General features: G+C 39.2%; 2 protein-coding genes and 1 pseudogene across 5 annotated transcripts; 1 reads left to right on the plus strand and 2 right to left on the minus strand.

Moving 5' to 3' along the window:
* Nucleotides 1-1269: 1269 nt before the first annotated feature.
* LOC143440618 (formyl peptide receptor 2-like) lies at nucleotides 1270-6435 on the minus strand (annotated as a pseudogene).
* Nucleotides 6436-10700: 4265 nt separating this feature from the next.
* On the minus strand, nucleotides 10701-15635 carry Fpr2 (formyl peptide receptor 2). 2 transcript variants are annotated; one of them, XM_076927899.1, is made up of 2 exons: nucleotides 15538-15635; nucleotides 10701-11907 (listed from the first exon to the last, which is right to left on the minus strand). In XM_076927899.1, exon 2 carries the CDS (start codon nucleotides 11894-11896, stop codon nucleotides 10844-10846), a length of 1053 nt encoding a protein of 350 aa, XP_076784014.1. In that variant the 5' UTR covers nucleotides 11897-11907; nucleotides 15538-15635; the 3' UTR covers nucleotides 10701-10843. The 2 variants fall into 2 exon arrangements, with proteins under 2 accessions (XP_076784014.1, XP_076784015.1); XM_076927900.1 differs by lacking the exon at nucleotides 15538-15635 and adding an exon at nucleotides 15381-15525.
* Nucleotides 15636-19902: 4267 nt separating this feature from the next.
* LOC143440957 (fMet-Leu-Phe receptor) lies at nucleotides 19903-26596 on the plus strand. 3 transcript variants are annotated; one of them, XM_076927901.1, is made up of 3 exons: nucleotides 19903-20000; nucleotides 23830-24173; nucleotides 24832-26596. In XM_076927901.1, the coding sequence occupies exons 2-3, from the start codon at nucleotides 24161-24163 to the stop codon at nucleotides 25932-25934; spliced, it is 1116 nt and encodes a 371-aa protein (XP_076784016.1). In that variant the 5' UTR covers nucleotides 19903-20000; nucleotides 23830-24160; the 3' UTR covers nucleotides 25935-26596. The 3 variants fall into 3 exon arrangements, with proteins under 3 accessions (XP_076784016.1, XP_076784018.1, XP_076784017.1); XM_076927902.1 differs by having other exon boundaries at nucleotides 19938-20000; nucleotides 24051-24173; XM_076927903.1 differs by lacking the exon at nucleotides 23830-24173 and having other exon boundaries at nucleotides 19906-20000.
* The last annotated feature ends 31 nt before the right edge of the window (nucleotides 26597-26627 follow it).

The following is a 26627-nucleotide window of genomic DNA, read 5'->3' on the forward strand; positions in this document are numbered from 1 at the left end:
TTGTTCCCCAGGCTATGTGAATAGGCACCACACAGTAGGGGAGGCTGGATATTCAAATTTAAATTATGTGCCTTAATCTGACCCTCTATGAAAGGTGTGAACCACCAACAAACTCAGGTGGATGATCCAATGAAAGATGGAGATGCTAAACTCTCCAAGATGGCAGTTGCTTGTCTCAGAGGACCATCACTGGTACCAAGGTTCTAAATGATGTACATGGTGTTTAGATAAACCAAAGACCTGAAGACATAGTCAAATATTTTTTACTATCTCTTTTTTCTTTGTTTCTTTATGTTGTCCATGTTACAGTTTCATTTATTTTTAAATTTTAAAATTATGGACATGTGTACGTTAATTGCTTGTTTCCAGTTCAAACACACTTGCCTACATTTCTCACTTAATGTCACTCCTCTTAATCTCCTTTGTCTCCATATACCCACTTACTTAAATACCTACACACACAAACCCACACACACAGACACAGATGCACACAGACTCACATACATATACACACACATACACAAGTATGATTCTGTTTTTATATATATAATTAAAGAATGCCAATAGAAAGGTAACCTATAATAGATGTACCTCATTTTCATTCACTTAATGTTACTATCTCCAGTTACATCTGTTTCCCTGAAAACCACAACACTTTATTTTAGAGACTGGTCTTGAATCAATCTCTCCTGTTTCTGCCTGCCAAATGCTAAGTTTAGAGGCATGCCCACCAAAAACTTACCTGTTAATAAAAGGGATCTTAATGGTTTATTTTACATACAGTTATTTGTTTGTAAGCGGACAGTATGTGCACATGAGTATAAATGCTTCCTGAGGCCAGTGCCATTGAATCCTCTAGACATGGAATTACTACCAAGTGTAATTTGAGTGGTGTGGGTAATTGGAACTAAACCCGGGTACTCTACTAAAGCAGAAATTTTTATAAACCATTGAGCCATCTCCCCAGCCCCTGAAACAGAACAATTTTAATTTTAATATATACTGTCTTATCTAATCTGTGCAACTATGCATTACTCTTTTCAATCTTTTATTATATTGCTACCTTAGTTTTATCTCAGGCTATATAGGTTTAGTTTTTAAAAGCGCCCAAAAGAACAGCAATAATAACTTTGACTTTTATTTCATTTCCCAAATTCAGGGGACACAGAAGTACCTTCCCTGATTAGTAATGCTCTAGGGCACAACATAAGGTAAGACAAAAGTAGAGTGGAACTGAGGTGGGACAAAAAGCATCCCCCATACCAATCTTCATATTGCAATCATCTCAGTGTCTGCAGGAGGTGAAGCAGAACTGGTAGCTCTATCACTGGTCTGGCCAGAGTCCTCACTCAGCGCTCTCTCAAGACTAGAAGGCAGGGAATGAATCAGTCTCTCTCAGAAGTCCTGGTCCATGAAAACATAGAGTATTAGATTGAGACAACTACTGAAGTAGGCCAATGAGATGGATGGATTAACCAAAATCTTAAGAATTTTGCAACCACCACTAAATAATCTTTCTTTGAACTACACTGTGCCCAAAAGAGTCAAAAGTTGAAAAAGGAACCAACAGATAAAGAAGGAATACACAACTGTCTTAAGGACTCATAATGCATGGCTGGAATTAATAAGGGCTCCTCTGTGGATCTTGACAATGATGAGTCCATAGCAGATGGCAATGATAGACATGGGTATGCTAAAGTCAATAATGAGCGTGATGATCCCTGTAGCTGTTAAGAAGTGATAGCTATGTTTAACTTTTCTTCATCAGTGTTAGCCCAAAATGCAAAGTTGAATGTACAGTTCACATCCCCTCTAGAATCTCTAACTGTAGTCAAGTAAAGGGAAGGAGCAAAGAGAGAATCAGAGCAAAAATCCAGGGTCCAACAAACACCTTCCTAGCTAGGCTCACTGTGTGGTGGTTCTGAGATCAGACTGAATGCAGAACACAAATACAGTGGTCCAAAGCAATGACAGCAATCAGGAAGACACTGATAGGCTTGGTAGGTCCAAATAGGTTTATGTTTACCATAATATGAACAAATTTACATAGGAACCAGTCAACAGGTCTTTTTTTTTTTCATAGTCATTGAGACAAGGAGGAATGGTAGAGTTGTTGTGAAAGAAAAGTCAGCCAAAGCTAACAGATAGTGGTGACAGTCTGTACCATCTTGAATCCAGCTACCCAGATCGCTAGTCCATTGCCCAGCATGCCAAGAAAAGTGATAGAGGCAACCACCATCAAGAGAATCCACAGAACTCTGGAGATGGTAGAATCATATGTGACTCCATCTTACATGACACTTATTTAGAATGTACACCACCTGCCACTATAGGAGAGTCGTTTACCCAGTAATATTTCAAAATTAGCACTTACTGCATGTTTTGGGGGGGTAGTATAGCTCTCTACATTCATCACATTCTTAAAATTATTCTTGGTTAGACTAATTATAAAAAATAACGATAAGCCCACATGTCTCAGCAGTGATACTGAACTAATGGTAAACGAGCAAAATATGAGTGGAAGGTGTTTAGCACTTGAAAGAAATCAATGGACTTAGTAGATTATTCTTCAGTGAAGGCTTTTTTATCAGTTCTCATGATCACAAGAAAAATAATTCAGTGGAAAGATGTCAAAACTTAATCAAAAAGGTTTTTTAGCAAAGTAATGAACTGTACACTCCAGAGGAAGAGTAAAAGGCACAGAGGGAAAGACAAACAGATGCATAGACTCACACAGACAGACAGACAGACAGACAGACAGACAGACAGACAAGAGATAGTCAGTGGGATGACCCAGAGAATGAATAGCAGCCATTGGAGTCTACACTATAGATTTCAAAGATATTTTTGTGAAGATTTATGAGGTGAGTGATGAACATATGGAAATACGATGACCTTTATGGTTCGAACTTGTGGTAGGTCAAAGCTTTGATTTTAGGAGCACTGAATGCTCTTCCAGAGGACTCAAGTTTGATTCCAGTAATTCACGTGGTGACTCACACCATCTGCAACTACAATCCAAAGGGATTCAATGCCCTCTTCTGGCCTCTTCAGGTATCAGACGCAAACATAATGCCCAGTCATGCATAGAGGTAAGACACTTATACATTTAAAAATAACTATTTTGCTTTTAAAACACAAAGATGGTTAGATGCGTAGAAGTCTCAATGGCAAATGGCACTCACTGTTCTTTCAGGGGACAAAACTTCATTTCACAAGCCCATACCAAATAGCTCATAACTACCTAAAACTTTACACAACTAAGTGGACCTCTGGACTTGTGATCCTCTTGTCTCCACCACTAAAGTTCTAGGATTACAGGCATGCACTATCATCACCAGTTTTTTATACAGAACATGGTGAATGTTACATAGTCATTCTGCTAATTGATCTATACCCCAGTCCAGTCATCTTCTTTAATATATTGTGGTAACTAAATGAATTTAAGGTTATCATAGACATGGGAATCCCTAAACTAAAGCAAGTAAGTTTGCAAAGATTGTCACTACAAATCAGCACACACTGGGTTTCTTAAAAATATAGCAACTGATTTTGTCACAGTTCTAGATGCTGGAGGTCCAAAATCACAATGTTGGTTCCAGGGTGTCTCTCTCTCTCTCTCTCTCTCTCTCTCTCTCTCTCTCTCTCTCTCTCTCTCTCTCTCTCTCTCATCAATCTTCTCCTATCTAACTTCTAACATACACATTTCTGTAAGCTTACACCACCCTGGTGTTTCCTTCCTCTCAAAAAGACAGCACTTATATTGGATTACGGCCCCACCTTGATGGCCTCATTTAACTTTAATTAGTTCTTTAAGTACCCCAAATCTGAACAATCACATTCTGATGGAATATGAATTTGGGCTTTAATCTAAGAATAAGACTCCAGTTTCTGCCAGAAGACAAATTTATGTTACAAGTTGATGAGAGAAGAAGATTCTAGAACGGGACCTGAAGGGAAAAGTGAACCTATCATGTGCCTTCATTTCAAAAGCAAGGTCTGAAAGAAAGGCAGGGGATGGCATGAGGTGTGACAGAAACTTCCACCCAGAGAGTCTGTCAGGAGAAAAGACTGTTTTATAAGACCTAGATAATATTTGCTACACTGGAATTTGTGATATGTGCTCTGTATCAGTTATCTTGTCTATTATACTCAAATAGAAATTATATTTGTAACTATTATAACTTTGTATTCACAGGTAAACTGGCTGAGCCTCATAAACCATGATCACAGCCTGCCACCATTTTAACTGATCTTAACCACTGACACTCTCTTTTCTGTCCCACCAACACCAGTTGTACAGCCTGAAAGCTAGGAATAGTTTTCTTGTTTGGTTGGTTAGTTTTGTTTTATTTTGGGTTTTGCCTGAACAACAAGAAAAGAATAAAAGATGTGTGAAGTGATGTGATATCCAACTACTATGTTTTTAAGTGATGCACTGTTGCCATATTTTCTCTGTCCTCATGCTATAAATCTGAGCTGAGGACCCTGAAGCCTGCCAGGTATTAAATATTAACGTTCTCACCCTTAATAGGAAATGTTCAGTTCTGGTTAAATGGCTTATCTTATCACTCAACTAGTGACCTAACTAGGCCCAGTTCTAACTGAGAATTTGCATTGTTCCCAGAGGCAGTCGGTAGAACTCTATTATCTGACAGTAATGATTTGGTATCTCAAGCAGGGATTTTCCCCAACACCACAGATTGGAGTCCCACTTCCCTTGGGTTTTCATAAATTGTGCAACAGAGCCACACAGAGCAGAAGTCCCCCCCACCCAAAGATGTTCCTGATTTTCTTCATTCTCTAAATTGTACCCTGAACACACATGCCTCAGCATTTTTACAGTTGCTGTGTGGTAACCATGGGATGTTGGACAGAAAATAACAAAGCTTCAGTAATAAGGGTGATGGAGTGTGGAGGAGCCAGTTTCTCATCAACCATCTTGAAGAAAAACATTCAGAGTTCAAACAACCTGACACTTAGTTCTGCAATTACTCTCTATTGATTCTCTTTCTTGTTTTCTCTTGGGATCTGAGTCCTTCTCAATATAAAAACTGATACCCCTTACCATTATTTCTGTGAATTCCTTTTGAGTTTGCATAACTTCACTCCAATAAAATCATTGATGCTCAAAGTTGGATGTGACTTATTCATTACTTTGCATTGTCCTCCATGTCTTATCTCAAGTCAATAGTTATCTTTTGATATTCCTCCAGAAAAAAATCTCACACACAACATCTCCCTTTCTTGGAAAAATTTCTAAAAGGTGCTTGCTATAAATGAACACAAAGACAAGTTGACAGAAGTGTGGGCTATTGCATGATGGATCTCAGAGACCGTAGCTAAGTGTAGAATGGCTGACCACCTCTGACTGTCTGAACTATTCACATTTATCTAGCTCTGTCTGGGTATCTAGTTCCTATTTCTCTCCTCTTCATCTCTGCCTTTCACTATTTATGATAGGTTCTCCTTACCCTAGCCTCCTCTTCTTTCATTAAGGAGAAAGGGGGACATCATTTGAAATGTACATGAATAAAATGATTAATAAACAAAAAATAATAATTTATTCATTTAAATGGTATTAACTCCTGAAAGTTCAAATTTATGTTGATCTGCAGTACATTTACATTTACAGGGTGGCCTAATGCCCAGGAACCTTTAGATTATGTAGTAGTGACAGGAAAGTCATATCAATCGCAAGAATCAATCCTGAGATGAAATCTCTTAATACCTTGCCTTTCAGAGCTCTCCCATCTGAGACCATGCAGAAAAAGGTAGGCCATCTTCAATAAAGTCACTTGCTGGCCTTGACCTCTCCTAGATGGCTCCTGAAAATCTACGTCATTTGTGAACTACTGGGATTCTGAAAAAGGCCAGACATGATTAACCAAAGCTACAGGATCTCCATGACACAGGGAAACAACATAAGAACCATGATGAGGGCTGCTGAGGATCCAATGTTAATGGTGTCACAAAAGCTAGAGATATCAAACAAAAACTATGACTCATAGCAATGAACATTTGCAAGACATCTGTAAATAGAGAGCTATACCAGGGGACAGTCTCTGACATAGTACAGCTTCCACGATGGGGTGTGTTTCATGTTTTCTTTTTTTGTTGTTTTGGTTGGTTTGGTTTGGTTTGATTTGGTTTGGTTTGGTTTGGTTTGGTTTGGTTTGGTTTGGTTTGGTTTGGTTTGGTTTGGTTTCTTTGTATCTATGGGTATTTTTCCCCTTGTGGGTGTTGCAAAGGTGGAGCACAGATACAACTGGATGGTTAGATGAGCAGGATTGGGTGCATGATATGAAATTCACAAAGAATAAATTAAAAGGCTTTAAAAATACACAGACAAGCATCCCTGGCAGGGCTTGCCCCAGGGTTTTTAAATTTATCTTACTGCAGATGCAAAGCAACTTACTGGATACTGTATGACATCTTACGGCTGTTCAGACACAACACACCAAAACAGAAGTCATTCAGTGCAAAAGAGATCAAGGAAGAAAACCTGTTTAAGAAAGCAGGTTATGATGCTAGTAATGACAAATTTTTTAAAGTGGTTGTATAGGAAGAAGGAATGAGAGAAAATACTTTAGTGGTCTGGTTATATCTTTGGTTAGAAACATTATTCCTTTAAAACCAAGACCACTAAACCAACAGAGAATAAGTTCAAGTGATGGGAAGTGAGTATTTTAGAAGTGGATACATAGAGCTAATGGTCAGATCTTTCCCCTTTTAGTCTTTGACCTATGAATACTCCATATACGCAGTACCAAAAAGCAAATGCATATACAACTTCTCAATGTGCATCTCTCTAGCCCAGAAAAGTACTGACATCTATGTGATGCTATAACTGATTCTCCAAAAGGCCAAACCACCTAACTCATGGATGGTGAAAAATATGCAAAGGTCAATAATTTCCAGTGTGGGCCCATCAACACATTTTATTTGCTATAAATAAGCTGCTTAACAAGAAGGAATTATGGGTAATTCAAGTGTTAGTGGTTTTGCCAGCAGCTTCATTTGCTTATAAAAAAAGATCACACCCAGTATGAAGGTCTCAGCCAATAACAACAAGACTCTGGGCCTTCCATGATGGAACTGGCTCAATGTGATCAACAGTAATAATCTAATCCTTTGACTCTGTCTTCCAAAATTTCTCCTAAGATCGAAATTTCATTTGATAGATAATACACTTGTCAAAAATAACTCTTGAGGAGTTGAAGAGATGATGTGTTGATGAAAATCATTTGCTGCTTTTTGCAGAGGGTGTGTGTTCTCTTCTCAGCATGCATATGAAAGTTCACACCCACCACAAGTCTTGTGTGATCTGACTCCCTCTTCTTGCTTCCACAGGCACCAGGAACATGTATTCTTGAAGACACACAAAATACAGATAACAAATAAAGTGAAACAAAGTAATTGTTTGGTAAGCATTGGAATGAAATTTGACAAGGTTGCTGTTAGAGTACTCCTGGTGGACTAGAGGCGAAGATAACTGGCCTTTGTTACTGAACCAGAGGCTATTCTTTCTCTCTGTCTCAATATGTCTCAAAATCTTTTTCTAACCAAGCACCCACTGATTCAGTATTCGTTTACCTGCTACAGGAGGTATAGTGGAAATAAGGGAGTAGAAATGGAAGGAATCTTCTTTTCTTAAACATTATTTCTACCAACTTTTCCTGATAATCTGCTCTGTCAGAAAAAAAAATTAACATTGAACTTACATCCATTTGCTGCCTCAATACAACAGTAGAGGGTACAGGGCTTTGCACAAAATTTTAGAAACAGCAGACTTTCTCTGAAAGGTTTTGTAGTCTCAAAGGCTGGGTACTCCTAAAGCTTCCCTACTAGTAAACACTCCCCTCCAGGTCTCCTGAGGCTATGCTAAACCTTCCCCTGCTACTCTAAGCCCAATTAAGGAAGTGGCCAATGGCCAGTTACCTGAAATCTTGCATGAAAGGTTGACTTTCTCTCTTGCAGCTATTCTGCCTTATCCTTCTCCCCAGAGTCATGAAGATTCCCTGCCTCCTTCCTCTGTTCCAGATTCTAACCTGCCCAGATCCAAAGGACCATCCTCAGTCTACCTGTACAGCCACTGGCTATTGGTTCTTTATTTATTGATCAAAAACCAATTAGGGACAATGGCCTTTTCTTGTGGAGACATAGATGCCCAGTTTGGGGAGCAGAATTAACTCAAAGTATTAGAACTGATCCCCAACACCTCGAATTGCAAGCTGGTTTTATACAGTAGTAGGAATTGAACCCAAGATTTCATACATGCCGAGGAAGCAGTATCCTCATCAATGGCTGAAAAAGTTTAAGAGAGAAAAGGAAAATGAACTTCTCTGTGATTGTGTTTTCACTGAAGCATCTGTTGTACGCCACCCTCTGAGAATCCATCACTCTGGTGGAATATGGAGCTTTGCAAGACACAGGAGAGCTTGGTTTCTGGGGGAAGCCCAACAGTGGGTCAAGATGATGACTCTTTGGACAGGTTTTTCTTTAAAAAGGCTAATGCTGGTCTTGGGGTGATTGGAATGACAAGTCAATCTCAAATGCACCTTCTGTAGTGATAGAGGCTTTCCTGAATTTATCTGTCACATTTACTTGTGCAGATGCACTTAGAAGTTTAGCAGGGGCCACTAAAGAGAGAGGGGAAAAAAGAAAAAGAAAATGAAACATTTCTAAGGTGTCTCAATGAGGTCACAGACCTGAGCAGCGAGGCTGACTTATTTTCTTACTGTGTGCTTGGACAACCACAAGATGGCGCACAGTATTCAATAAGTTGCTTTGCATCTACTTGCAAAACAAATTTAAGAGTCTGGACCTAGCCATGCAAGAGGCTTGGGTTTTCTGTGTTTGACACCTCCATCTCCTAGTAGATTGAAGTAGAACTTCTGCTTCTACATAAATGCATTCTCTTTATTAAAGTACCCTGAATCCAGACAGCAGGAAGGGAAAAACGACTCAAGTTTAACATATCTATCTTTTGAAAATACTTTATATAAGTATTCCGCTCACTATTATATGCCCAAAGGACTACGCAGCCTAGTATACACACCTACTCATCCAAGCTTCTTGCTGCTGTGTTCACAATAGCAAGCAAATGAATTCATCCTATCTATATACAGCAACAATTTTTAAAAGAAACCATTGATATAAAAAGAACAAGGGGAGTACGGAAAGATTTGAACAGAGGAAAGCGAATAAGTAAATGATATGACTATGTTATAATCATAGACAATAGAGATAAGAAAATGTGGGGAAGAAACTGTGAGGAGATATAAGGGGTAGAGGGTACACACATACACACACACAACAAAATTAACAAAATTCCTTAATATTTTTTCTTATTGGCCTTTCCTCACTATCAAAACAGAGACTTGAATTCTCCTTATTTATTGAGATTTTGGAAGTGCTTACTACAACAGTTCCGTTACACTGACTTACAGTATTTCTTATTAGTTAAGAAATAGTGTAGTCTCATCTCTCAGCCTTGGTTTTACCATTTGTTATTAAAACTATGTCCTGGTTGATAACATAATGGTTTTACCATTTGTTGTTAAAAATATGTCCTGGTTGATAACGTAAGCAATTTCTCTATCCTCACTTCAGGTCCCAAAGACAAACCCAGGGCTTGACTCTCACTTTGGAGAACCAGTGAGTTTACTGAGTAGCTTCATGAATCATAGGTGATAGATTCCTTACAGGATCACAGTCACTCTTTCCCCACCAAAGACCTGAAGACATGGGCGAATATTTTCTACTACCCCTGTTTTCTTTATTTCTTCATCTTGTCTATGTTATAGCTTCATTTATTTTGAATTTTAAAATTGTGTACATGTGTATATTGACTGCTTGTTTCCAGGTCAAACACACTTGCCTACATTTCTCACTTAACCTCACTTCAGTTCATCTTCTCTGTCTCCCTAGACAGGCTTTCTTAAATACCTACACCCACATGCATACACACATGCATGAACACAAACACACACTACACATATCACACAGACAACAAGCACACACATCACACACAAACACAAAACAAAAATACACGCCAAGCATCATAGACACACACACACAAACAAACACATATGATTCTGTTTCTATGTAGATTATACATAGACACACAATTGAAAGTTGGTATAGAATAGCTGTGCCTCATTTAATTCATTTAATGTGAATATCTCCAGTTATATCTGATTGTCTGCAAACAACATTTTCTTTTGGGAACCGGTCTTGAATTAGTCTCTGTTGCTACTGCCTGCCAAATTTAGAGGCATGCCCACCAAAAACTTACCTGTTAATGATAAAATAATTCTTAATGTTTTATTTTATATTTAGTTATTTGTTTGTGTGTAAACAGTATGTGTGTATGAGTATACATGCTTCCTGAGGCTAGTGCCGTTGAATCCTCTAGAAATAGAATCAATAGCAATTGTAATTTGAGTGCTTTGGGTAATTGGAACTAACCCTAGGTACTCTGCTAAGGCAGAAATTTTTATTAACCATTGAGCCATTTCCTCAGCCCCAGAAATAGAGTAATTTTAATTTTAATATTTACTATCTTATCTAAAACTTGCAAATATGCATTACTCTTTTCCTCTCTTGTACTACATTGCTCCATTAGTTTTACTGACATTGGTTTTACTCAGGCTTTATATGCTTAGTTTAAAAGAGCACCCAATAGAACAGCACTATTAACTTTGACTTTTATTTGATTTCCCAGGGTCAGGGTACACAGATATTTTTTTCATATTAAAAATGCTCTAGGGCACAACATAAGGTAGGACAACATTGGAGTGGAATGAGGTGGGACAAAAAGCATCTCTCATCCAAATCTTCATATTGCCTTCATCTCAGTGTCTGCAGGAGGTAAAACAGAATTGATGCCTGTGTCGTTGGTCTGCCCAGAGTCCTCACTCAGGGCTCTCTCAAGACTAGAAGGCAGGGAATGAATCAGTCTCTCTCGGAAGTCCTGGCCCATGAAAACATAAAGCATTGGATTGAGGCAACTATTAAAGTAGGCCAATGAGCTGGTTGGGTTTACCAACATGTCAAGAAGTTTATAACCACTAAACAATGTCTCTTTGAACCAGATTGTGCCTAAAAGGGCCACAAGTTGAAAGGGAAACCAACAGATAAAGAAGGAAGCCACAACGGCTGTAAGGACTCGTGAGGGACGGCTGGAATTAACAAGAGCTCTTCTGTGGATCTTGACAGCAATAAGTCCATAGCAGATGGCGACAGTGCACATAGGCATGCTGAAGCCAATAATGAATCTGATGATCCCTCTAGTTGTTGAAAAAATGATAGCTGTCTTCACCTGTTCTTCAGCAGTTTTAGCCAAAAATGCAAAGTTGAATGTACAGTACACAGCTCCTCCCGGAATTCTAACGGTAGTCATGAAAATAAAAATGGGCAAAGTGAGAATCAGAGCAAAAATCCAGGGTCCAACAATCACCTTTCTAGCCAGGCTCACAGTGCGGTGGTTCTGAGCCCAGACTGGATGCAGGACACAAATACAGCGGTCTAAGGCAATGACAGCAATCAGGAAGACACTTCCAAACAGGTTTATGTCTACCACAATGTGAACAAATTTACAGAGGAACCAGCCAAAAGGCCATTTTTCTTTCATAGCCATTGAGACAAGGAGGAATGGTAGAGTCGCTGTGAAAGAGAAGTCAGCCAAAGCTAGATTCAGATAAAATACAGTAGTGACCGTTTTTGCCATCCGGAATCCAGTGACCCAGATCACTAGTCCATTGCCCAGCACACCAAGGAAAAAAGTGATGGAGACAACCACCATCGAGAGGATCCACAGAACTCTGGAGATGGTAGAATTATAGACCACAATTTCTGATCCATTCAGATGGATGGAGTAGTTGGTTTCCATTTTCTCTGCACCTGAAAACGTTCAAAAACAACCATTTCTTAGATATTTGGTGCCTTCTGACATGGCAATTATTTAGAATGTACACCACCTGCCACTACAGGACAGCCATTTTACCAGTAATATTCCAAAACTAGCACTTTACTGCATGCCTTTCTAGGGTAGCGTAACTCTCCAAATTCATCAAATTCTTTAAACTATTCTTCCTTTTAAACTAATTATAAATAATAATAATAATAATAATAATAATAATAATAATAATATAAGCCCCCATGTCTTAGCAGTGATACTGAACTGAGGGAGAAAGAGCAAATGTAAGTGAAAGGAATTTAGCACTTGAAGGAAATCAATGGGCTTAGTAGACTATCCTTCAGTGAAGGCTTTTTATCAATTCTCATGGTCACAAAAGAAATAATTCAGTGGAGACATGTTAACTGCTTAATCGAAAAGATTGTTTAGCAAAGGAATTAAAGGTATACTCCAGAGAGAAAGAGTGAAAGACACAGAGAAAGTGGCAAACAGACACACACAAAAACAGACAGACAGACAGACAGACAGACAGACAGACAGACAAGAAATATTCAATGGGATGACCTATAGAATGAATATCAGCCCACTGGACTCTGTACTATAAATTTCAAAGACATTTTTGTGAAGATTTTTGATGTGAGTGATACACATATGAAAATACAATGATCCTTTATCATTCAAACTTTGGTAGACCAAATGCTATTTTTGAGTATTTTTTGAGTATGTTTCTAAGTATCTTGAAATTTTATGAAGAAAGAGGTTAAAACCACCACAGTTAAAGGGATATTATAACAAAACTAAGGACACATGCAGACCCTTTGATAATGTATAAGTGTGGTTTCTGGTGATGCTTCTTGGTGTCTTAGTTTCTTATATAATACAAAGAGAATGTTCAAGCAAAAAGGAACATTCTGGACTCCGCTGAACATACTAACAGGTAGGTATCATCTTTATATTCAATTCAGTACCTGCTTGAGGTGATGTTTCTCACACCTTGGTATACAAAGAGTATGCATGACTGCACAGTTTACTGTTATGTGGGTTAGAGGGTGAATATTAGTGGAGTTTGCAGACTTCTGTTGAAAAACCATGCATTCTGTATTTAATGTGCTTGGAATTTTGAGTGATCTATAGAAAAATTCTAAAAATTCATTATTTCTCATTTTTATAAGACTAGAATGGGGATAAGAGGAAATATAATCCTGAAAGCTAACTAATGTGACAAATTTTAATCCAGCTGCATCTGAGTCCTCCTACCACACATGTGACAGATGTTGCTGAATGTACCTTATACCCTCCACACCAGAATCTGATAACTTTTTCTCTGCTAAACAAATCACAATTTTGTTCATGGAAGTTGTCTCTCCATCCACTTTTGAATATAAATCCTGAACAGGCTAGAGAGTATCTTGAACCTTCACTGCTTCCTAAAGTAGTACTGGCATCATGCACACAGGGCAAAATTCTGGCAGATACCACAATGGGGAGAAGTCCTCAGGGAACTTCTTGGTTACTTTTCTAACTTCTGGAGAACAAAAAGCTTGAAATACATTCAAGTTCAGGAGACTTGAAATATTTTCTTATTCTATAGTATGTGCCCTACAAAATCTGCATATAGGCTATCTTTTCAAATTTGTGTGACTGAGGTTGTTTTATCAGTAATAGAGTGCTTTTTTAGAATCTCCTGTGAGGAAATGGAACATGGCTCAAAGGTAAAACACTTACTTGCCTTTAGTCCCCCACTGAGGAATGGGACATGGGCTTGATAGTAGAACATGTATGTTGTATGCAAGCAACTTTTAGATCCAATCTCTAGCAATATAATAAAATAAAAGTGCAGAAAGAAACTATACCAATTATCACTTAATCCTGCCTTAAAATGTACTTGCATAAAATATAGGGTAATTTTGTACCACCATAAAAGTTTTAGACTTATCAATCTATCTTTAGAAAGGAACAATAATACTGAGCATTTCTCTGGTTGATAGGTTGGTTGATAGGTTGGTTGTTGGATGTGTGGTTAAGCTATGTATCTCATATGGTCTAGTTATATATCTCAGCTGACCTCATACTCCTCAGCTTCTGCTTCACTGTTCAGAGAGCTGAAATTACAAACATATGCTAGAAAGCATCAGTTCACAAAATTGCACTTTACTGTAATCATTATATTACTCCATCATGGAGTAGACATGTGTGTCATGTTACGCCCAGAAGTCACGCAACACACACCCATATGTTACTCACCTATAATTCTCATGACAATATTCTCCCAGAAATTCAACTTTTAATTTTTTCCTTCTCTTTTCTTCCAAGCCAAAGGGGGAAAAACAAACCAAACAAAAACAACACCAAAACAAACAGACAAACCAACATGCCAGGATATACTTTCCAGTAAAGCTTTTTCATCAACATATAATTATCATGTTGCCTCCTTTCAAGACCCATCCAAACATGGTCTTCATACCAATAATCCCAACTGTTATTTGAGGCTGTGATGAGAACTGCATATTCAAGGCATGCCTCTGAAACAGGAAAAGTTCCAGTTTGATAATATTCTGGGATCATGTCTACACAATAAAAAGTAAAAAGGGGGCTGGTAAGATTACTCAGAAAATAAGAGCACTGTCTGCTCTTCCTGCAGATCTCAGCTCAGTTTCCAGCACGCTGATGTAGGCTTATAACTATCTGTAATTTCAATGCCAGGAGATCCAATGATCTTTGCTGGCTTTCTCATGCACCAAGCAAGCAAAAAGACACATATTTGTGAAAAATACCGATGCATATGAAGAAATCAAGAAGTAAATTGAATGCTGGGAATGTTGCTGAACATTAAAGCATCTGACTAGAATCCTTTACTAGTAAGGAACCAGGAGTGTGAATCAGTGGTCGACCACCTGCCTAGGATCCCTGAGTGAGGGGCATGATTATCAGCACAGCATCTGACTAGCATATGAGAAACATTAAATTCCATTGAGAACAGAGGCAAGAAGGGGAAAGGAGAAAGAGAATGTGATAAGCTCTGTTTCATTAAACAGACTTCTTCTGTGAAAAAACTCACAGGGCAATCTTAGGCCCTATAAATAGTCTATACACTTTAGTGTTATCTCATACCTTCTCATTAATTCACTCCATATTGACTTGGGTCTTTGTTACTGCACCAAATTTCCACCTTCATGGATGTGGACTCCAGAAAGCCAAACCCAAGGTTCTTAGTTCTTATGCTGATAGCTCTCATGGCACAGTGCCAATCAAACCCTCTTCTTTCTTCCTAAGCCACATTTTTTTTATACTTTAAGTTGAAAAAAGATACATACAACACCTTCCTGGTTACCTTTATAGCTTAATGGCTGTATATATAAAAAGCACAAAGATCAGACTCCTCCACTTGACTTTTAAAAGTGTCTTCAACTCAGTTCTTGCAAGGCAAGCACTTGTGTACTGACACATTTCCCCATACCTTCAAGTGTTTCTGTTCTTCACATATTCTAAGTCAAGAACTCAGCATCTGGTGAGAGTAAAGATCCCACACCTCTCTTCACAGGATTTTAGGAAGTGTCTGTCATATATAATAGCCATTCAAAAAATAAGTTTTCAGTTGTTGGAACACAACTTACCACCAGCTGAGGTCTCTTTCCTACAGCAAACTCTTGGCTTCCTGTGGTGTAATTGAAGTACTTGGCTCTCAACATAAACTTAAGGAAACCCTGAGAGGAACAAGAAAGCTGAAACCAATCTTGTTGTAGAAACACGAGATTTCTTAAGATTCCCAGAAGCCATGCAAACGTGATGCTACTGGCATCATTTTATTTTGTTCTATTTTTTTCTGTATGGATGATTTCCTTATCGTTGTGTGCATATAGCACATACATGCCTGGTGTCCTCAGAGGCCACAAGAGAGCACTGGATTCCTAAGACTGGAGTTACAGGTAGTTGTGAGTCACAGTGTGGGTACTGGGAAATGAACCTAGATCTTCTCGAAGAACAGCCAGTACTCTTAAATGCTAAGCCAACTCTCTAGCCCAAGTGGAGTTCTTAGAAACATAAAAGTGTTAATGTTCTTCCACCATTGATCTGTGGAAGACGTGCCTTCAATCCCTGACAATCTCTGGCCCAGGCATCTGTGTTCTGGTTCTTTGAATTTGGTTCTGATTTGATTTTACAAACAGTTGTGAACAGCCTGATAAGGGCTTTGGCAATCAAACTCGGGTCTCTTTCAACAGAGCTATACCTGTTCTTAACCTCCCAGACTCCTCACTCTTTAAACAAATGGGGAGGCATAGAAGCTAGAAGGATGGCTTTGAGATTAAGATGCTCTTCCAGAGGACCCAAGTTTGATTCCAGAAATCCACATGGTGGCTCACACCATCTGCAACAAGAGTTCCAGGGGCTCAATGCACTCTTCTGGCCTCTGCAGGTAGCAGACACAAACACAATGTACAGTCGTACATGAAGGTAAAACACTTATACATTTAAGAATAATTATTTTGCTTTTAAAACATGAAGATGGATAGCTGGATAGATGTCCAAATGGCTAATAGCACTTACAGCTTTTTCAGGAGACCCAACTCATTTCCCAATGCCCACCTCAAACAGGTCACAAATCCCTATCCAGATCCAGGGAAACTAGATATCTGCTCCTGGCCTTTATATGCACAAGTACATATATACATGAATTCTGAGATGATAACAAACACAATCTTTCCTCTGTGCTTATTACACAGTTTTAACAGCACACGTATGAGTTTCTTTCCATACCAAGACATTCTCCACTTCTCTATGAACAAGAACTCTGAACCCTAACAACTCAGGTCTTCCCTAACTCAGATATAAACAGAAAGGATATACACACTACCATAGTTACAGAAATGTCAAAAATAAACACATTCTTTAATTTATGCCACTGTGTCTCTGTCTCTGTCATTATTCATGTCCCCACCAGCCACTCTCTTACCCCCATACTTTGAAAAGACTCCCATGAGCCCAACCTGTCTTTTTTTTTTAGAATTCTTTGTTTATTATTTGTTTATTTTTGATATATATGAGTGCACTGTCATTGTTGTGTTTTCAGACACAACAGAAGAGGGCATCAGATCCCATTACAGATGATTGTGAGCCACCATGTGGTTGCTAGGAATTGAACTCAGGACCTCTGGAAGAGCAGTCAGTGCTCCTAATTGCTGAGCCATCTCTCCAGACACCAGCCTTTGTTTAAACACACTAAGTGGACATCTGAACTTATAATCCCCTTGTCTCCACCACTTGAGTGTTGGAATTACAGGCATGCATTATCATCACCAGTTTACACAGGACATGGTGACTGTTACACAGTCATTCTGCTAATTGATCTGTACCCCAGTCCAGTCATCTTCTTTAATATACTGTGGGAATTGAATAGATTTTAGGTCATTATAGATGTGGGAATCCCTAAACTAAAGCAGAAGGGTTGTCCCTACAAATTAACACACACTGTGTTTCTTAACGTATACCAACTGATTTTGTCACAGTTCTGGATGCTGTAGGTCCAAGATCACAATGTTGGTTCCAGGGCTTCTCTTTGACTTGCAGGTGGTCATCTTCTCCTCTCAGAGTTCTAATATACACATTTCTGTAGCTTACACCACCCTGGTGTTTCCTTCCTCTCAAAAAGACAGCACTTACATTGGATATAAGTAATGATGGCCTCATTTAACTTTAATTACCTCAAATCTGAATAGTCACATTCTGATGGAATATGAATTTGGGCTTTGATCTGAGAATGAGTAAAACTCCAGTTTCTGCCAGAAGACAAATTTGTTATAAGTTGATGAGAGAAGAAGATTCTAGAACGGGACCTGAAGGGAAAAGTGAACCTATCATGTGCCTTCATTTCAAAAGCAAGGTCTGAAAGAAAGGCAGGGGATGGCATGAGGTGTGATGGGAACTTCCACACAGAGAGTCTGTCAGGAGAAAAGAATTTTTTTTATAAGACCTAGATAATATTTACTACACTGGAATTTGTGATATGTGCTCTGTATCAGTTATCTTGTCTATTATACTCAAATAAAAATTATATTTGTAACTATTATAACTTTGTATTCACAGGTAAACTGACTGAGCCTCCTAAACCATGGTCATAGCCTGCCACCATTTTAACTGATCTTAACCACTGACGCTCTCTTTTCTGTCCCACCAACACCAGTTGTACAGCCTGAAAGCCAGGAATAGTTTTCTTGTTTGGTTGGTTAGTTTTTTTTTTTTTTTTTGGGGGGGGGGTGCCTGAACAACAACAAAAGAATAAAATATGATGTGTGAAGTCATGTGAAATTCAACTACTGTGTTTTTAAGTGATGCACTGTTGCCATATTTTCTCTGTCCTCATGCTATCAAGCTGAGCTGAGGACCCTGAAGCCTGCCAGGTATTAAATATTAACTTTCTCACCCTTGATGGAAAATGCTGAGCCCTGGTTAAATGACTTATCACTCAACTAGCGACCTACCTGGCTTGTTTCTGAAAACCTACACAGTTCCCAGAGAAAGCTGTTGCTAGTACTCTATTATCTGACAGTAATGATTTGGTACCTCAAGCAGGGAGTACCCCCAACACAGAGCACGGTGAAGTACCAATTCCTTTGGGTTTTCTTAGATTGTGCAAACTGGGACACACCCAGCTGAAGTTCTAAGACTTTCCTGATTTTCTTTACTTTCTGTCTTAGTTAGGGTTTTAGTGCTGTGAACAGACACCATGACCAAGGCAAATCTTATAAAAGACATTAAATTAGAGCTTGCTTACAGGTTCAGAGGTTCAGTCTATTATCATCAAGGCAGGAACATGGCAGCATCCAGGCAGCCATGGTACAGGAGGAGCTGCGAGTTCTACATCTTCATCTGAAGACTGCTATTGGAAGACTGACTTCTATGCAGTTAGGGTGAGGGTCTTAAGACCACATCCACACTTACACCACAGACAGTGACACACTTACTCCAGCAAGGCCACACCTCCCAACAGTGCCACTCTTTGGGCCAAGCATATACAAACTGTCACACCCTCTAAATTGTACCCAAAATACACATGCCTCAGTATTTTCACAGATGCTGTGTGGTAACTATGGGCTATTGTTCAGGAAAGAACAAAGCTTCAGAAATAGGGATGGTGCAGTGTGGAGGAACCAGATACCCATTAAACTATCTTCAAGAAAAACAATCACAGTTCAAACAGCCTGACACTGCTCAGTAGTTCTCTCTACTGATTCCCTTTCTTGTTTTCTCTTGGTGATCTGAGTCATTTGCCATGTAAAAGTGATATTCCTTACCACTCTTTCTGTGAGTTCCCTTTGAGTTTGCATATCTTTACTCCAATAAGATCACTGATTTTGCCAAGTTGCATGTGACTTGTTCATTACTTTTCTTTGCCTGCCCTCCATGTCCTGTTTCAGGTAAATAGACATCTTTTGATATCCCTCCAGGAAAAGGCTCACTCACAACATCTCCCTTTCTTGGGAACTTGTAAAAGGTGTTTGATATGAGTGATCTCAAAGACATGTTGACAGAAGTGTGGGCGATTCTTGGAGGATCTTGGAGGCTGTAGCTAAGTGTAGAATCTCTGACTGTCTGCAGTATTCACATTTCTCTTCCTCTGTCTGGGTATGTAGTTCCTATTTCTCTCCTCTCCATCTCTGCCGTTCATTGTTTACAAGTGCTCCTTACCCCAGCCTCCTAGCTTTTCCTTACAATCAGAAGGTTCCTAGGCACCCAGTTTCCTTCTGCTCTGATATGAAGAAGGTTGGACCTCTGTGTTCCACCAAAAATGAGGCAGAGGAAGTTTCTCAGACTCTTGAGTTTACAGAAGGATCCAGCCTACTCACCAAGTGCTGTTAAGAAATCATGTAATTTGGGTATAATCTCAGGGTCCTTGTAAATCACAGAAAACCCTTGCTTCCTGTTTTCTGTTTCCTGTTACCCAATGCATTTCTGCTCTCCTTCCCCTCCCCCTGTTGGTTTTGTATATTTTCTGCTGAGCCCATTAGGGACAGGCTCCTTTCTTCAGGAGATCAGACGTAGATCTGTCCAGAGGAAGGGCCACAGCTGTTGGAAAGTTCAGGTGAGAAAACTTTGCCTAAAAATCTGCACAAATTGGTGAGAATGCATTCTGCAGATTGGAAGCACAAGAGACTGTGTGGTAGAGGGATGGATATGTAGCATAGTGGGTAGAGTGTTTGCCTAGTACACACAAACCCTGGGTTTTATCTCTAGTACCATATTAACCACAGAGTGGCACATTTCTGCAATCTCAACATTGGAGACATAGAGGCAAGAGAATCTGAATATTAAGGTAATCCTTGGCTACATATAGCAAATTGACGTCAGCCTGGATTACATGAGAGCCTATCTAAAAATATTTAAAAAAAAAAAAAAAAAAAAGGAAAAAAAATAAGCTCAGTTGTGAAAAACGGTAAGATAAAAAAAGTAAATATGGGCAACCCATATCACTCTTTTGCCACAAAAGAGAGTCAAATGTATGGTTGGAAATTAAAGGGTGATTAAGAAAGTGAATGATAACTTAAGTTGAAAATGGAATACTCTAGAGAATATTGATGTGTGCTCATTTTTAGAGAGGAAGCAAGGAAAAGTGTTGAGTGTGTACTGAACATGGATAGCACTCCTGGAAAAAAAGTAGAAAAAAAAAAAAAACTAGAGACCAGATCTAAGGTTGTGTTAGTTATTACCTGGTCATAGAGATGAAGCTAGAGAAAGAAGGTACTTCAGGAGAGTGGAGGGCAGTGGCGATGCAGGGGGTGGGTGGTGGAATCTATGAGGGCAGTGGTGATCCCACAAGCAAACAAATCCCAGATCCTTCATGAATTTGCCTCTGTGTGCTCCAGAGTTGCTAATTTCTCTTGTTTCCCCCTCTGAAAGCCTGAATTTCTCCTATCACAATGTTGATGATATTTAATCAAGTTCAACCTTACCAGGGTCTGTAGAAGGTGAGGATGCAGTACAGTGATTGAAAGATTGAATGGGCTCTATAAATGGTGTGCTACAACATTCCTATTCAGTCCAAACTGCAATCTCTGTTCCTCCAATTGTAGATAGGGCTGTATCTTAGACTTCTTCTGCTCTTGTATGTTGTGACCTAACACTGCAGAATTTTCCCTGTTCGTTTCGTAAACCTTTTATTTATTGCCTCATAGATTTTTTAAGAACAAACATCCCTCAGCACAGCTTGGTGATTGGGGGATGGTGGAACGTGGAAAAAGAGGAGACAAATAGTTTCTAAAACTGTAAACCATTTAGGTTCAATAGTAATGTGATCCACACAGGTGATTTTAGGCTGTCCCGTGGGCACTTTAAAGAAGGAGAGTGGCAGGGCTAGGGTTGTAGCTCAGAAGGAAGAGTAATGTGTCTAGCATACATGACTTGGAGTCAATCATCTTGTAAATTGAAGATTGTTCATATCTGCAATCCCAGAATTAGGGAGTAGAAGAAGAGGAACAGACGGTGTAAGTCTATCCTTGGCAAAATTAAGATTCATAAGACTATGTCTCAAAAGACAAAAAACAAAAGGGAGAAAGAAAAGGAGGATGAGGAAGTAGAAGGAAAATGAGGGATATCTGGTTTTGATAGCACATATATGCAATTCTACTACCTGAGAAGCACAAGTAGGAGGACTATTATAAGTTTCAAGGCCAGCCTGATTTACATTGAAAGCTGCATGCCAACCAGGGCTACATATAAAGAACCTTTGTGAAACAGAAGGAAGGGAAGGAAAATGAAATGGGGGAGAGAGAGAAAGGAAGGAAGTAGGAAGGAATTAACTTTAGTTTACTATCTGTTTAACAATTCCATAACCTTAGCTAACCAATTTTTCATTTCAGCATGTTTTCAAGAAATGTAAACATCATTAGTGCGGTATTGCAAGTTGATTCCTCCATATAATTTTAAATTTGATGGTCATTGTTACTCTTTCCCGTCTCAAACTGGAGTCAATATTTCGTGAGTCAACGCATCTGCCAAAGTAGTATGGCAGAGCAGGGTCAGGAAGAGACCATTGCTGAAATTTCAGACTGAAAGATTAAGTAATTTTTCAGAAGTTAACTTAATGTTCCAGGACAGGTCTGTTTTCTAATTTTCAGTGTCATGATGAAAAACAAAAACAAAAAAAAAAAAAAAAACAAGTAAGTTCTCTGGCAGAAGCGATGCTTCAATTAATAAATTCTTTGCTATGCAATAAGGACCTGTATTCAGATCACCAACACCCACTTAAAAGCTAGGTGCAGTGGTATGAGTCCTCAACTTCAGCATTGGGACTGGCATGTGGGAACAAAAAGGAGATGGGCAGATATTTGGATCTCACTGATCAATCAATGTAGCTCTAAGTTTAGTGAGACACTTTGTCTCAAAAACATAAGGTGAAGAGTAATTAGGAAGGCACATGACATTGACATATATATATATATATAATCAATACACATATATATGTGTGTATTGAACATGTATATATACATATATATATGTATTGAACATACATATATATATGTATATGAACATGCATATATTGAACATCTATATGCATGTTCATCAATACACATACATGGGGATAAAACCTTCATTATTCAGTACATACTACTTCTCAATCACTAATTCATGTCCAGTCCTATTAACTAATTTTACTCCCTCTACCCAATTTAAGGAAGTCTGTAGTTAATATTAGGGCAAACCGTTTTTGACATGAATAATACATAATACATACATACATACATACATACATACATAATCGCATACATAATCTAGTGAAATCTCATACCCACAACATGTTGGAACCTTCCTCTCTCTCTTGTCCTTTCTTACCGTAAAGCATATTGAAGACATCTCACAGTCAGCGAGAACATTATTTCTTTCTACCAAGACAATCTCAAGAAGAGGCTGGAGAGACACTTCTTGGAGAGATGTTAAGAGTGCTTGTTTCTCTTGAAGAGGTCCTGCATCCAGTAGTCAGCACATAAGTCAGGCATGTACATCTGGGATCCACCATCTCTGGCCTTCTTGAACATCTGTCCTCATGCACAGATACACACACATATACACATATACACAAGTAATTAAAAATCAGTGTTAAAAGGTAATTTCAATTGGTTATCCAATACCAAATGATCTGCCTGAGGAAGTTGTATCTCTCTCTCTCTCTCTCTCTCTCTCTCTCTCTCTCTCTCTCTCTCTCTCTCTCTTTCTGTGTGTGTGTGTGTGTGTGTGTGTGGTGCAACAACAATTAATGAAAAAATGAGGCCATACCCTTGAAAGAGAGCAGGGAGGAAGTGGGGAAGCATATGGGATAGATGGTTTGGAAGGAAGAAAGGAAGGGAGGAATGATGAAATTATAATATCAGATTTAAAAGAAACTATAAAAGATGCAATTTCTGCCATGTCTCCGGAAGCCATTACTCATGTAAATGTTTTCTATCAGCAGTGGTAAGGAGCCTCTGTTGAAACCCTAGTAAGGCAGGAGGTAGGTGTGTAATGAAGACAGCTGATCACTGTCTCTCTGAGTCACTGAAGTGGTCTTCTTCCAGTTACCTAATGTCCACACACTATTTAAACTGTGCTAAAATAAATGTAATAAAAATTCACCTGCTACTTTTTTCTTATTGTTGTTGTTGTTGCTTGCATGAAGAGGCAATCAACTTTATTATTTTGAGAAAAAGACTCTCACTGGACTTGAGGTTCACCAGTTTAGTTTGATTTCCCTTCATAATAGAGTATAAAATATACACTGAAACAAACCCTTTTCTTCCCAAATTACTACTGAAAAAAAAAAACTAGAAAAGGTTGTTTTGATATTCTAGCTATAATGAGAAATGCTACAATAAAATTTGTGCACAACTTTTGTTTGAACACAAGTGTTTTGACAATAACTTTTATTTATGCTTTGACAGTTACATACACGATCATCCTCACACTCTTGGCCTGATGACATCTCCCAGCACATATCACCTCTGCCATCATGTCTCCTCCTTCTGTTTTTAACAGTCCAATTAGGACTGTCTGCTGAAATGTTGACTCATCCTGTTGGTTTAATCTTGTAATGAAGTGGTGAACATAAATCTTACCTATGTACTGTTTGCCCGGTTTCATTTGATTTCTCTTGCAAGTTAAGGATCTACATAAGCCCGACTAATTGCTTTGTGAGCAGAGTGCATATTAGCAACTGTGGAAGCACCGGCACACCTTCCCCCATCTGATAAGAGGTTAACAACAAGCGTAAGCATGTCAGGCCATGGTGAGTTTTCTCTAGCTTGAGTGCGAAGGACTTGGGAGGAATGTAGACTCGATACAGTAATAAAGAAAAGGAAAACTGCTTGGAGGAAGCATTTTCAAAAATAGGTACTGAAGAGATGGCTTAGTTGCTATAATGCTTACATGCAAGTGTGAGGGCCAGAGTTTGAATCCCTAGAAAACTACGTGTCAAGCGGACAGAGTGGTTCATCTATAATTCTAGCCTCGGGAAGTGGAGAGATCCAATTATTGGAGCAATTTGCCTTTCAAGGTTAATCACAGCAATTAGCTCTGGATTTGGTTGAGAGACCCTGTTTTTGGTGAATTAGGTGGAGTTGTGGTAGAGGATGATTTCCAACATCAATCTCAGGGTTCCACATAAATGTGCACATATGTATAAAAGCATGCCCATACATGCATACACGCATGCATGTTTAGAAAAGAAGCACACAAGAAAAAAATGAAAAAATAAAGTCAGGCATCATGATATATCACTTTAATCCCGACACAAGAGAGGAAGAGGCAGGCAGGTTTCTATGAGTTTGCAGCCACTTTTGTCTCTAGAGAAAGTTCTAAGTTAGCAAGGATGTTTACAGAGACTTTGTCTCATGGAGAAAAGGAAAGGTAAGACAAATAAACACACCTCTTTCTTAATGTTCTAGGAGGCTACAAGATGAACACCAACGTGTCCCTCTTCATGAACATGTCCGCACCAAACGTCATGAATGTGTCTGGGAGTACTCAGTCTGTATCTGCTGGCTACATTATTCTGGAAGTCTTCTCATATTTGATCTTTGCAGTCACCTTTGTCCTTGGAGTGCTGGGCAATGGGCTCGTGATCTGGGTGGCCGGTTTCCGCATGCAACACACCGTCACCACCATCTCTTACTTGAACTTGGCCGTTGCTGACTTTTGCTTCACCTCCGTTTTGCCATTTCATATCGCCAGCACAGCCATGGGGGGACAGTGGCCATTTGGTTGGTTCATGTGCAAGTTCATATACACTGTAACAGACATAAACCTATTTGGAAGTGTCTTCCTCATTGCCCTCATAGCATTGGACCGCTGTATCTGTGTCCTGCATCCGGTCTGGGCTCAGAACCACCGCACCGTGAGCCTGGCCAAAAGGGTAATCATTGTACCCTGGATTTGTGCATTTCTCCTTACCTTGCCTATTATCATTCGTGTGACCACAGTCCCTAATAGACTTGGACCAGGGAAAACAGCCTGTGCTTTAGACTTCTCCCCCTGGACCAAAGATCCTGTAGAAAGGGAGAAAGTGGCCATCACCATGTTTACTCTCAGAGGAATCATCAGGTTCGTCATTGGGTTCGGTACTCCTATGTCCATTGTCGCCATTTGCTATGGCTTAATAGCCACTAAAATCCACAGGCAGGGCCTGATCAAATCCAGCCGTCCCTTGCGGGTTCTCTCTTTCGTTGTGGCTGCCTTTTTCCTCTGCTGGTGCCCATTTCAAGTCGTGGCTCTCATCGCCACAATCCAAATCCGTGAACGGTTGAAGAACATGGCTCAAAACATTGTAATTGCTTTGAAAATCACGAGCCCCTTGGCTTTCTTCAACAGTTGCCTAAACCCAATACTTTATGTCTTCATGGGCCAGGACTTCAGAGAAAGACTAATCCACTCTCTACCTGCCAGTCTAGAGAGGGCCCTGAGTGAGGACTTAGCTCAGACCAGTGATACCGGCACCAACTTGGGGACCAACTCTACTTCCCTTTCTGAAAACACTGCAAATGCAATTTAAAGAGAGGGCTCTAACGCCCAGCTTCACCTGCTTTGAGTTCCACTGTGCTATAGGCATTTCCTGTTGACCTTCAGGCTACATTCACATTCGAAAAACTTGAAATGAACTTTTAGACTTTTGTACCTCAACCTAGGATGGTCAATAAAAAAAAAAAAAAAAACACATATATTTTCTTCTAAGTCTGAAATAAATCCAAATGATGGTTAGTACTATAGTGTCATTACTAATAGTCCACTCACAGGCTGTAAACTCACAAATTCTCTTAAGTGTTCTTCTGCAGGGAATGGATGTATGTTCTCTTTAGAAAATGAAGCGATATGGGGAAAGACTTCTATTTCTTGAGCTATGCAACTGCCTGATCCCTTTTATTGTATTATTTGATCTACCTGTTGCCCCCAGGAGACAAGTGTATTCACTTGTGGCTCTCAGTGTAGCTACAACCAAATTAGTATAGTTTAAATGGTATCTGGCATTTAAGGTACTTGCTCCAAAGGGAATGAACCCAGAATGAAATTCCTGTTTCCATTCCCAATGGCAGTGAATAAGTGTCATACCCCGCCCCCTCCACACACACCCCAACATTTGATGGCATTTGGGTTCCTTGATCTTCGCCATTCTAACTACAGTAAAATGAAATCTCAGAGTACTTTTAGTTTGCAATTTCCTGCTGGCTAAGAATTTTGAATATTCAAT

This window comes from Arvicanthis niloticus, chromosome 30 (assembly GCF_011762505.2).
Source record: "Arvicanthis niloticus isolate mArvNil1 chromosome 30, mArvNil1.pat.X, whole genome shotgun sequence".
In the NCBI taxonomy this organism is placed as follows: Eukaryota; Metazoa; Chordata; class Mammalia; order Rodentia; family Muridae; genus Arvicanthis; species Arvicanthis niloticus.